Source organism: Saccoglossus kowalevskii, chromosome 21 (assembly GCF_978046115.1).
Source record: "Saccoglossus kowalevskii chromosome 21, keSacKowa6.1, whole genome shotgun sequence".
In the NCBI taxonomy this organism is placed as follows: Eukaryota; Metazoa; Hemichordata; class Enteropneusta; family Harrimaniidae; genus Saccoglossus; species Saccoglossus kowalevskii.
In genome coordinates, this window is record NC_140661.1 from 22,974,129 (window position 1) to 22,988,099 (window position 13,971).

General features: G+C 34.8%; 1 protein-coding gene across 2 annotated transcripts in view; it reads right to left on the reverse strand.

The window, feature by feature from the left end:
- Nucleotides 1-13,971, reverse strand: part of LOC100303513 (fibrillar collagen) — a 53,855-nt gene that overhangs the window by 11,645 nt on the left and 28,239 nt on the right. Inside the window, exons 28-41 of one of the 2 annotated variants that reach the window (XM_085494896.1) lie at nucleotides 11,954-12,007; nucleotides 10,773-10,979; nucleotides 10,018-10,116; nucleotides 7,110-7,163; nucleotides 6,756-6,809; nucleotides 6,430-6,483; nucleotides 5,216-5,323; nucleotides 4,421-4,474; nucleotides 3,978-4,031; nucleotides 3,178-3,231; nucleotides 2,031-2,084; nucleotides 1,798-1,851; nucleotides 1,422-1,475; nucleotides 549-656 (exon numbers count right to left, since the gene is read on the reverse strand). In XM_085494896.1, coding sequence (XP_085351022.1) covers nucleotides 549-656; nucleotides 1,422-1,475; nucleotides 1,798-1,851; nucleotides 2,031-2,084; nucleotides 3,178-3,231; nucleotides 3,978-4,031; nucleotides 4,421-4,474; nucleotides 5,216-5,323; nucleotides 6,430-6,483; nucleotides 6,756-6,809; nucleotides 7,110-7,163; nucleotides 10,018-10,116; nucleotides 10,773-10,979; nucleotides 11,954-12,007 — 1,062 coding nt within the window. Of the gene's footprint in view, nucleotides 1-548; nucleotides 657-1,421; nucleotides 1,476-1,797; nucleotides 1,852-2,030; nucleotides 2,085-3,177; nucleotides 3,232-3,977; nucleotides 4,032-4,420; nucleotides 4,475-5,215; nucleotides 5,324-6,429; nucleotides 6,484-6,755; nucleotides 6,810-7,109; nucleotides 7,164-9,848; nucleotides 9,948-10,017; nucleotides 10,117-10,772; nucleotides 10,980-11,953; nucleotides 12,008-13,971 lie in introns of both variants that reach the window. The other variant, XM_085494897.1, reaches the window with a different exon arrangement.

Consider the following 13,971-nt stretch of genomic DNA (forward strand, 5'->3'; position numbering starts at 1 on the left):
AAAATGGCGCAGTGATGCGGTAATTTCATTATAATAATTGTTTGCTTGTCTTATGAGTGAAGGAAATTCAAACCGAATACAAATCTACTGAGAATGTCCAGGGAATGCATATTCTGTTTTGAATTTTCAGCACCTTGTTCATGTGTACTACTATCATGAAAAAACAACTTTTACGAATATTAGGAATATTTAATATTCCCACTACAAGTTTGTTTATTAAACATTTATTAAATAATAATTCTGAATGCATGCATTAAAGGTATAATTGAATCAACAATACACGCTTTGAAACCTTTTTTTTTATAACACAAGATTTAGTCTGAAGTACCCTTATGCTTCATTCAAATCTAAATAATAGGTCTTCAATGGCTATATTAAGTCATTTAGTAAGAGCCATTATCATCATTGCAGGTGTACATCTTTCAATCATTAGATAATTTACTGACTTGGATTCATAACAATGTTGTGATTGGTCAAGTTATTTTAACAGACATTTATGATTGTAAATGAAAAACAATCATATCAATCATTTAACAAAACTGACTTACATCTTTTCCATCTTTTCCTGCATCACCTTTTGGACCATATGGACCTTCTGGACCTTCGAGACCCTGATCACCAGGTCTTCCTTGTTCACCACTTTCACCAGGTTCACCCTGTGTTAGATACAATAATGATTGTCATATGAGCGGGTCTTAGCTGCAACACTATTTTATGATTGAATTTTACAGTCAAATATGAATATTTGCACTGTTCTCAAACAAGGAGGACATTTTCCCTCCTGATACCAGAGAAATGTTCTCCTGCACTTGGACAAATGTCCATATATGGTTGGAAATAAATCTTTACTAAACAGTAATAACAAAACAAGTTGTTTAATTTTTATAGTTACCATACAAATATGATAAAACTATACCCATCACCTTTAATATTTTGAAAAATATTTTTTGTCAATATCAATAGCTGATGTCAAATTAATTATTATTTATAAAACATTGCACCAAAAGTATGGCAAAATTATTTATGCATTAAAATAGGATGTCATGTTTTAAATCTCTGGGTGAGCTTTCAGGTATTTTCACTACCTGGCAACCATCGCAGGTTAAAACAAAAGCCAAAAATGGTACATTGGGCTAGTTGTTGAGACTCTCCTGAACATTGTAGCAAGACTACCCTACATGTGCAATTTAATTGTTCAGGATTATCTGAGTTTGGGCTGTTTACTCGACTTTAGCTGTTTTCTCCTCGACCAAAGTTACACGGTAGATCAAAACAAAAGTTATAAAATTATGTATGTTCCTATTGTAGTTTTTGTTTGTTTGAATTGAAACATCTTCATGAATAAATAATTACATTACCTAAAGCTTATCATTTGAAATTAAATGCAATATGTACGTCGTATAATTTATTTTACAACTCACCTTTGCACCAGCAGTACCTGGAGCACCAGCAGCACCCTTAGCACCAGCAGGACCCTATAATAAATGATAGATTACAGATTATTACCTGCAGATTACAGATTATTTCCTACAACCAATATAAAAGTGGAAAAACACAGGAACTTTCCTGTACAAAAGCTTTGCATAATGATATCATTACTCACAGTTTTCCAACGAGAAAGTCATTTTTCAGGCATACACCTTTCCTTTTCTCACTTTCATTAATATTTCAGACAATTACTCTGATCAACAATTTAGAAAACTTAATAATACTAACAATTCTGAGTTTTAGACCCTTTTTCTGGTATTGTCTACACCCCTCCTATACCATGTGTAATGATGATAAGTATAAACTTACAGTCGTTCCAGTTGCACCAGGTCTTCCGCCTGCACCAGCCAAACCTTGTGGACCCTGTGCACAAATGAATATTACTACATACAGTAATCACAGTGGTTAAACAAAGTGCTTTAGAAGGCTGTTAAACTCATTATAACCAAATCTGAGAAAAATTTGTAAAAAAAAAAAAAAGACCCGGAAATTAATGGAATTTAATGAAAGATGTGAATAATATGTAACAATAGTGAACTTACAGGTCGCCCAGCGGGACCTCTGTCTCCTTTTGCACCAGGAATACCTCTGGGACCCTATAAAGAATGAAATGAATATTAAGTATTCTTTTTATAATAGCAGTATACATTTTACTTGGATATTATATGACAAATCTCCAAAATATATCATGACCTTGATGTACATACATGCAGGTTATAGAGAAATGACCAGTGAAGTTCCAAAAAATAAAACTATAATACAACACACCACATGTGTTCAACATCAATATCATGTTCACAGTATGAACTTAAATTACTATCTGTTTAACATGAAAATTCACAAGTGGACTGCAAGTTTTCAAGCTACGTATTTAAGAAAAAATACATTGAGTGCATATCGATGATCAATTGTTTGTAACAACAATCCATATCTTCACATGAAGGTTTGAATATGTCTTTTGTGAAAAAAAGTGGTTTCAGTATTTCAATACATGTCTAAATATCAATTATTATTATACATCTGTCACCGTAACACCATAAGTTGCAGCATGCCGTAATTTTGCTGTATTTTACGGGGTATTTTCATCCTACCATATTAGGAAATGCAATTTCCAAATATGGAATGATTACGTGCGTAAGCGTTCTCTAATAATAAAATCAAACATGGCTGCCACCAGGGTTTGACCGGACTCCATACAAAGAAGTTCGCTGATTTTGTTCTAAACTTTTTAGATTCCGCATTCCCATGATGTATCCTTGGTAGGAAAAGATGTACAATAATAAGGTTATTACGAGGATACCTTAAAGTATGCACTCAGACAGTACACTGTACTGTCTTCGTGCATACACTGTACTGTCTTCGTGCATACTTTAATAATAACCTTATAATATTATAATTTCTAATTTGTATTTCTTTCTATGTTGAATTTCAGTGTATTTTAATTTTAGTGTGTCTTATTTTATTTGTCTTTTGTATTCATTTTACCTTACTAAACCCACAGATGGTTAAGTTGTGTAATAAAGTTATTATAATACACTTAGTCTAATTATATCATCTGATGGTCCAAGTAAAATTATAGTTTATAAACTACTGTAATATATTCTTGAGTAGTTTGGCATAAATACTGTATTTATAAACACACAATTAATATCCCATTTTTGTTTCATGAAATAATGAAACATTACTTACAAGAGGACCGGGATCACCACGATCACCTTGTTCACCAGGATCTCCAGAATCACCCTGTAAAAATAATAAACCAATGTTTGAGTTATCATGGATATAAGATATTGTTAATGATGTTGATGTCTACCTGTAAAACATCACTCACATTAACAGTAATTATGTTGAATATATACAAACAGCACATTTTTTTGGGTGTACATGTGTTTGAAAGATTTGGTTTTTATTTACATGTACATGCATTTGATTCCTCATCTAATGAAGAAAAATTTATATTCACAATAAGCAGCAATGGCAAAAAAAGATAAATTACCTACATTCATGCTGAAAAACAGTTACTTTCAGAGTAATTATGTTATATCATTATGAAACTATCATGTTCACAAGGTATTAATAATCATAAATATCATGTTTGTGCCAAAAAAAGAATGTCCACAAGGTATTAATAATCATAAATATCATGTTTATGCCAAAAAAAGAATGTCAACATTCTCTCTGGTGATGAAAAGTATTCTATTCCATTCTATTCTATTCTATTCTATTCTAGATGAACTTTTACCACTCACACCCTGTGAATAATCCAGATTAGTTTAAATTGTGCTAGTAATATTATGTTGTTCATCTCCATATTACATCCACATTTGTATCAAATTCAGTATTCATTTACATTCGTGTTCGTATTTGTGTTACACTTTATTTGAGAAAGAGAACATGTAACAGAGAACATTATTTCAAACAGCCAAAAACTGCACGTAAAATATTATTGAGATCTTAATTTGTCGTAGCAATCGGCAAATGTAACATACCTTAGCTCCTGGTTTACCATCTCTACCTGCACGACCTGTAGAACCTGGACGACCCTGAAATAAAAACAACAAAATGTAAGCTTTTAGACAGAAGGAATGCTTACATCTATCTATAGTTCTCCCATTTGCCCTTTGAGCCAACTCTAGTCTTCTAAACCTCAAAATAAATCCACATAATAATTTTTCTAAAACTTTGGTTCAAAATAACTAAAGAGTATAACGAAAAATAAAAACAAATTAGCAAAATTTTTCTGGCAAAATTCCAAGACAAAAATTATAATATTTAATTTAATAGTGTACATTAATTAGTGAATCATCCATTTAACTATTTAGTGGAATATAGTTTTTAAAAACCATTGATACAACTGAAGTGCCTTGTCATATGAATGAATAAAATTATAAAAATAATTCTTGAATTAATGGATTGAAAAATTGTACTTTACCTGTGGACCAGCTAGACCTTGAGGACCTGGTCGGCCTGCAGGACCAGTTTCACCCTGGAATGAAAATGTAATATCATGTTTATATCAATTAATCATGTTATTTATTTAATGTGATACAACACATCACATATACATGTATCATTCATATTTATGTCTTTATGCTATTTGTCATTATTCTACAATTTCAATAATATTAAACATAATATCATAATCATTGTATGTTATCAACATTACACATCATCATATCATATATCAATATACATGTATCAGTATATTATTATTATTATTATTAATATACACATTTACAGAAGAAGCCAAACAAAAATGTCATTGTCAATGACAAGTCCCCATCTAGTTTTTAGTGACTATCCACATTATTGCCAAATACTTATTTACACTCATGTGACAGACATGATACAAAGTGGAGCCAGTTTATTTGTGTGATTTCTTCTTTTATTCTGTCCATGACATTCATGTTTTTCTGACACGAAAATGACAATCAGTCCTCTTGAAACAGATTCTGAAATCAGATGCATGTGCAAATGATTTTCATTATGTATGTATAAAGTTTGAACATAATCAGTATACATGTAGTAATAATAATAATAGTAATATGGCTCCAAAAACAGATGGTTCTAATTCTGATGTTAATTCATATTAGTATGTTATACACTGAGCTTATATATCGCATCAACATATTGTATCATAAATCATATCATATCATATCAGGCCATATCATATCATATCATATCATATCAGGCCCTTGTATCATACACACACTATAAATAAACTTACAGTATCTCCTCTGGGTCCACTTTGACCCAATGGGCCAGGGGCACCAGTTTGTCCTTTTTCTCCTTGTGAACCTTGTGGACCAGAAATACCCATTGGTCCCGGGCTTCCCTGAAAAAATGAATTAGAAAATAAAATCACAAGCCATGCATGGCACAGTTTCTGTTAGTTATCAAATCTAAGTTATAATGTTTTGTTTATAGTAATAATATATGTATAGTACATGTACTTGTCCATATTGCTAGATATTGCTCTGGAACAGCATTAATAAAAACAAAATGGCCACCTTTCGACCCTTTTGAATCAGATCGCAAAACCAATGTACATGTATCTGTATATCTATGATATAAAGTAAAATGAATATTTAAAATTTGAACATAATCAGTCAAAGCATGTTCGAGATATGGTACTAGAACCACACTCATTAAAACAAAATGGCCACCAGTCAGACATTTTGAATCCAAACTGAAAAAAAAAATGGCGTGCATCAGGTACGCATAATGTCTAATGTATGTACCAAGTTTGAACGAAATTCATCCATAAAAGACCAAGATCCAGTTCAATCTTTCAATCAGAAATGCTTGATTTTTCTTTGATTTTTTAGCACAAAAATGGCCACCATCTGGCCATTTTAAATTAGATTTTGAAACCAATGCATCCATATATCTATGAGATGATGTATAATAAATACTTAAAATTTGAATGTAATCAGTCGGAGCATGTCTGAGATATGGAACTCGAACTGGACTCATTAAAACAAAATGGCCACCAGTCAGACATTTTAAATCCTGTCTGAAAAATGAAAAGATGTGCATCAAGGTCTCACAATGTCCAATGTATGTACCAAGTTTGAACAAAATCCATCTGTAAACAACCGTGAAATGATGATTTTGATGATTATTCATTACTAAATTGGCTGCCATTCAGCCATCTTGAACTAGATCGCGAAACAAATTGATGTGCATATGTATATTATCATGTATGATGTATGTGTGAAGTTTGAATGTAATCGATCCAGGCATATCTAAGATACAGGGTCGGATGCACGCACGCACAGACACATGGGCACGCAGAGGTCAATCTATAAGTCCCAGTTTTCGGACTGCATCCTAACGGGGACTAATAAATCCCAGAAAGCAAAACACTGCATGCAATTGAAAGCAAATCACAATGTAAGCTGTAGTGAACCAAATACAACAGTATAGAATCTTACTCACCCTATCTCCAGGTTTACCAGGAGCACCTGTTACTCCCCTCTCACCAGTTTCACCCTGTTGGTTTAATAAATCAGTGTAGGTATTAAACAAAGAAAAGCTAGTGGTGATTAGAGGATGTACACAATTTTTCACTACTGTCTCTCCTGACTTTTTTGATCTTTTGTACCCGGTACCAATTGTATGTGTTGCAAACTAGTCTCCCATTACCTAAAACTGCATGTTTTGAAGGCAGGGCAGTCTGTACTTGAATTTATACTGCTGAGTGATCAATTGGTTCTGGGAAGGAAACACAAAAAATGTTCAAGAAATAAAAATGCATTACTTACACGATCACCTTTAGCACCAGTCGCACCAGTTAAACCTGCTGGACCTGGTAAACCCTAATGAAATAAAAATATAAAATTTCATTCAAACACACTGCAAGATCTGGTATTTTGCATTAAATCAAACACAAGATAAACAAAGGTCATAGCGTCAATGTCAAAACATCGCGAAGCATCAAAAAAATGCGAAAGTATTTTCAGGTTTTTCCATTATTAATATTGTACTATACACATTTTGATGATGGTCAATTTTGCTGCTTTAACACAATTGATCAAAATGATTTTGAATAGAGCTTGTGACTATGTACTGGTACACCAAACGTAGTCGATTTGCAATGAACATGATTATAGACTGACCTGTAAGCCTTGTGGACCGCCTTCTCCTCTCACACCTTTTGGACCGCTAGAACCCTACAATCCAATTAACATCAATAATAAACAACATGTCAAATTACAGTTTTATATAAATACCCATAATTCATTGCAACACAATCACAAATTATAGTACCCAACGCTTAAATCACATTAGTGTATGATTCTGATTCAGAACTGCTAGTGGAAATGATATTTCTAAGAAAGAATTCAAGCAGTTGTCAGTCTACCATGTCAAAGTACTGATTACTGTATAGGACAATACACTCAGAAGTGCAAGGATATGTGACCTGTGAATTATTGCTCCAAAATATTAACAAACTTAAAAATTAAAGCTGCTTTGCATGCGAAAATCTGGTCTGGTCTAGTCTGAATTATCATTTGTAAATTTTCATTTGTGATCTGGTCAAATATTGGTGGGGTGTTGGTGGGTGTTTTTTAGGGAGGGGTGTTAGCCAGTCACCAGTCCACCCACCAAATGGCCTAGCAACTTTGATTTTGGATTTTGGCAACTTTTTCCCATTTTTCTGTTTTTTCCTACTGTTCTTTAATAATTTTACCAAAACATATCCAAAACCATCTACATTTTCATGAAGTTGAATTGTTTTGGACTGGCAGTTGCAAATTCCTGGCTAATAGCCTGGGAGGGTCAATTGTTTCTTTGACCACTGGACAGATCATTTTTTGTGTCCATTTTCTATATCACAGGTAAAAAAAAATTATTACTATCCACAGAAGTGAGCCAATTGCATAAATTTCAGTTGTTGCAGCAATTTATTATTGTGCTTCCAGGTAAAATGTGGGAACAAAATCTTATATTGGCCATAATCATTTCATATCACTTGTGGTAATAAGTATTTGATTTGTGCTCTAATATTCACAATTTTGTTCATACCCCATACAGACCATTAAATACCTTATATGGTATATAATAGCATCACATGATCCTAACAATCATTATGAATTATGGGTAAAATTCAACAGGTTGATAAGCAGAGCTATGCAACATACTAATGGTATTGCTGAAAAACTTCTAGATATATATTTAAATTATGTTTTTAGTTTGTCAAATGCTGTAGAAGCAATTTCCAAGGAATCTCCTCCTTTTGCAACTGAAAATATGAAATTTTTCTGAAATGTAGTATTTGTTCTGCTTATCAACCACTTGCACAAATGGCATTATACATAAATTAAATAATGCAAACGATGCAATCAATTAAAAAAAAAAAACATAAAAAAAAAAAATTGATAAAAACAAATATATTACATAAAGTAGCATTTACAGATATATCAATCAATATCATCATTACTTTAAAAAAAAAAAAAAACATAAAAAAAAATAAATAAATAGATTCCATAAGACATTCAAACATTAACAAGAAGAGAGTAGGATTGTCAAATTCTCCCTGAATGGTGGTCCATTATAGAGGCTACGAATGAAGAATATTTCAGATGATGCCGTTAATAATTAGAGTGCTTGGTGTATTTAGCAAGTGAAAAACACCAGAATAGAGGGTGTTTTTATAGGAGTGCTGCATTCCTACATGAAAACATGTGTTGAAACTCAAAACCAAAGGAGAAAACTGAAATTGTTCAGATTTTTGGTATATCAGTAGTAGTTATTTTTATATCAGGCTACATTGGAAAAGCTGTTTGGTTTCAAGTTCACTATGTTTGGATTGACATTTATAAAATATGAAACACAAATAATGTTTTGTAGAAGGTACCATTACTCAAACCATTTTAGAGGTGATCCATTTAAATTATAAGCAGATTTGTTATTGTACTGAGCGCCCTCTATAGTTCAGAGTAGAGTGCATCCTCTATAGTTTAGTAAATCATAATAAAATATGTTTGAAGCTGAATCGTTCTGGATGAATTCTAATTTATTTTTTAGGATATCCATTTTAAGTATATTTTGCTTCAATTTCAAAGTCTTGTCTAGTTGTAATTACTATTACCAATTATTCAATGCCAAGTTTGAATTGTATTTATCAACTGTTGGACAAAGGTGATTTTGTATCAGATGATCAAAAGGTAAGAATAGTTTTCATTGAAGATTTTGATTTTTTTTTCACCTAACTAGAACTTTATCAGCATGGAGAAACTTTTCTATAATTGATACTGAAGCATAGCAAAGTTCCTCCGACTTGAAAAAATTTATCAAAACTGAGAAAAGGAACAGAAAATAGTAATGTTCAATTTCGTGACAGTTTTTTTGAAAGTTTACATAAAAAACTATTCATGGTCATGGCTGGAAAAAGGCTGGTGCTGTTGGAAATGTTATTATGAGGGATTTTTGGTGCAAATTTCAAATCAAATCAAGATTTCATTTCTAAAATTTGTTAATGTGAAAGTTAGCATTATTTTTCCAAAATCTAGTTGCCAAAGCAAAATTATCATATTTTTGATTCACTCTAAAGCCATGTGGGTGCAATAGGGGATTTGAAAGGTGAGTTCAGTGCAGTTCACTGGGATAAATCTTGCAGAAATCGTGTGTCTAATGTTGGTTTCAAATTTCATTTGTGAAACAAATTATAATTTTTATTTCAAAGTCTGTTTTTTAGATCAAAATCAAAATTGGCTAATCAGACTAATGCATTGTGGGTAGAATCACTATTGCATGCTGGATTTCCCAATGCATTGTGAGTGCACAATCATGCAATATGGATGTGCATTATGACATGCAAAGTATGTTAGTTGCATGCTGTTTTGTTAGCCAACCTTTGCACCATCTGAACCGGCAGCGCCTTGGAAGCCACGATCTCCTTTCTTTCCGTTGGGACCCGGCGTACCACGCTCGCCAGGATGACCTCTCTCTCCCTATATAGGAACAACACACAAACATGAGTTATGATCAACAGTTAATTTAGAATAGGGAATGAAAACTTACTTTAGAACCATCCAAACCAGCTGGACCCTGTTCACCACGGGTGCCCCTCTCACCTCGAGGACCAGCTGTGCCTCGTTCTCCTGGCTGTCCTCGTTCTCCCTAGATACAAGTCAGCGAATAACATGAACAAATGTCTCTAGTATAAATTTCATATGGTATGTCAGTAATTGGCTCTATACTTTCGTTAGCATTATACACTTATGGGTAATCTGACAACATTTATGAAATATGGCAAAAAAGATCGGTACAATCAACATTTGAATGCATGTCATGGTGTTCTCTTAGCAACATTATATGCATAATTTTTCCTGTAATAGCTCAACAATCAATAAATGTTTTATATAGGAGCCTTGGTTAATTAAATCATAGTGAACATTTTTATTTTAAGATTTGCCCCCTTCCCAGCCTTAAGTGCGAAAACAAATAGAACAAACATTAAAAACAAAACGTCAACCCCCTTCCCTAAATATTTAGTTTGCTGTACATATGTTTGTATTAGCCATGCCTTTACAGCACATTTGGGTGATCATTTTTGTGCAATAACATGTATCTAATGTGACCGTTCCATAGTGAAGAATTGCATGATTGTAGATAAAACATTCTTTACAAATTCAAAACAGGGACATTATTTAAAAATAAAGCTGGTTGTAGTCTATTGATTATCAACAGGATTCATATTACTCCACTGGACAACATTATTATTAGAATATTGTAGAGTTACGACACAAAAATTATTTAATCTCAATAAAATTTACCCTTGGTCCAATTTGTCCAGCAGGACCTGCCTCGCCTTGTACACCCTGTTCACCGGGTTGTCCAGGTTCTCCTGGCAGACCAGGCTGACCTGTTTGTCCTACAAAACCTGGAGAGCCTGTAGCTCCTGTAGCACCTCTCTCACCAGCGGGACCACGCGGACCAGTAGGTCCAACAGGACCGGCATCACCATCTTTACCACTTTCACCCTAAACAGAAAAAAAACAAAAACAAAAGTCCATCATTTGAAATCCTATTCTTTCCTATAGAGGGCAGTAGCACAATAGAAACTGCAGACAATTGCTGATGAAATCAAGAATATTTTAATTTTTAAAGTGCGATGGTTGTCGCACTGCGCATGTGTAAAATTTTGTGTTGATAAACATTGAATTTCCCACAATCCAATGCACTCTTCTAATGAAAATCACAAATATGAGGTTTGACCTGGGCGCAACTTGCACTAATTTCCACTGGTGACTCCTTCCAAACCTTCCAATCACTTAAAAAAATACCTAATTAAAGCTTGGTAACATCTCAGTTTGTACTTGTGGATGCAGATTCGCAACAGTCAAAGTCGCCATCTTGATTTTTATGAGATCCATATATCTCGCGCAAACAAGGCACGACAACTTCCTTTAATTAATTTTAAATATATTATTTCTTCTTTATATGCCTTGCATATCGTCAGCTCACAGAAGTATTTGGCAAAGTATTTTTTGAATAAATAATGCACGAGATGACCAGAAATCTTATATTGTTTTTCTGGGGCTTGTGCATTTGCTACAGATAACCAAAAATCATTTGGCTCAAAAGAAGTTCTGGATCAAACATTAAATATACTTGTCAATGGAAATTCTATTTCTGGTAAATACCTCCCTTTTGCAACCCTATGAGATGTATGTTCGGGGGTGAAGAAAGGAATTAAATTTACATATATCGTAATTGCTCTGTTAGATGCACATCTCTAATAGAAGTGCATAAAAAACCTAAATAACACTTGTTGTATACTGATTCATTAAAATATGACAATTTTTTACCATTGTAGTCTGTAATTTACGTAAGCACATGCCTAATGTACTAATAAAGCAGATACAGTATATGCAAAACTGATTAAATTTGATAATTAATTTACCAAACACTTCAAATCTGACATCATGAGTAATATCACAAAAAATAAACTCACCCGAGCACCTCTTGCACCGGCTGGACCTGGATCACCGTCTTTACCTGGTTCACCCTGGATACAAAAATTTATGCATAGAATTAGAAACACAATTCAATTATAAAACAGAATTAGTGATAAGTTAGAAAACTGCATCTACTTTCAAATACACTGTAATAAAGCATGGCATGTAAACACCATATAAAATTCCATTAACGATTGAAATATGTTTAGAATGAGGAAAAAGCTGACCTCTCAGTTCAGCTTTTAAAAAAAAAAGAACTTATATATATAAAACTTGTTTTTTTTAAAATAACAATGGTTTATCACACATTGCATCACACTGACCACTGTACCACACTAACCACTGTACCACACTGACCACTGTACCACACTGACCACTGTACCACACTAACCACTGTACCACACTAACCACTGTACCACACTAACCACTGTACCACACTAACCACTGTACCACACTAACCACTGTACCACACTGATCACTGCATCACACTAACCACTGCACCACACTAACCACTGTACCACACTAACCACTGAACCACACTAACCACTGTACCACACTGACCACTGTACCACACTATCCACTGTACCACACTGACCACTGTACCACACTAACCACTGCACCACACTGACCACTGTACCACACTAACCACTGTACCACATTGACCACTGTACCACACTGACCACTGTACCACACTAACCACTGTACCACACTGACCACTGTAACACACTAACAACTGTACCACACTGATCACTGCATCACACTAACCACTGTACCACACTGACCACTGAACCACACTGACCACTGTACCACACTGATCACTGTACCACACTAACCACTGTACCACACTAACCACTGTACCACACTGACCACTGTACCACACTAACCACTGTACCACACTGATCACTGCATCACACTAACCACTGTACCACACTAACCACTGTACCACACTAACCACTGTACCACACTGACCACTGTACCACACTAACCACTGTACCACACTGATCACTGCATCACACTAACCAATGTACCACACTAACCACTGTACCACACTAACAACTATACCACACTAACCACTGTACCACACTGACCACTGTACCACACTGACCACTGTACCACACTAACCACTGTACCACACTAACCACTGTACCACACTGACCACTGTACCACACTGACCACTGTACCACACTGACCACTGTACCACACTAAGCACTGTACCACAATAACCACTGTACCACACTAACCACTGTACCACACTGACCACTGTACCACACTAACCACTGTACCACACTAACCACTGTACCATACTGACCACTGTACCACACTGACCACTGTACCACACTGACCACTGTACCACACTGACCACTGTACCACACTAACCACTGTACCACACTAACCACTGTACCACACTAACCACTGTACCACACTAATCACTGTACCACACTAACCACTGTACCACACTTACACTGTACCACACTTACCACTGTACCACACTAACCACTGTACCATACTAACCACTGTACCATACTAACCACTGTACCACACTAACCACTGCACCACACTAACCACTGTACCGCACTATCCACTGTACCACACTATCCACTGTACCACACTAACCACTGTACCATACTAACCACTGTACCACACTAACCACTGCACCACACTGACCACTGTACCACACTAACCACTGTACCACACTAACCACTGTACCACACTAACCACTGTACCACACTAGCCACTGCACCACACTAACCACTGTACCACACTATCCACTGTACCACACTATCCACTGCACCACACTAACCACTGTACCACACTAATCACTGTACCACACTATCCACTGCACCACACTAACAACTGTACCATACTAACCTCTGTACCATACTAACCACTGTAGCACACTAACCACTGTACCACACTAACCACTGTACCACACTAACCACTGCACCACACTAATCACTGCACCACACTAATCACTGCACCACACTAACCAATGCACCACACTAACCACTGCACC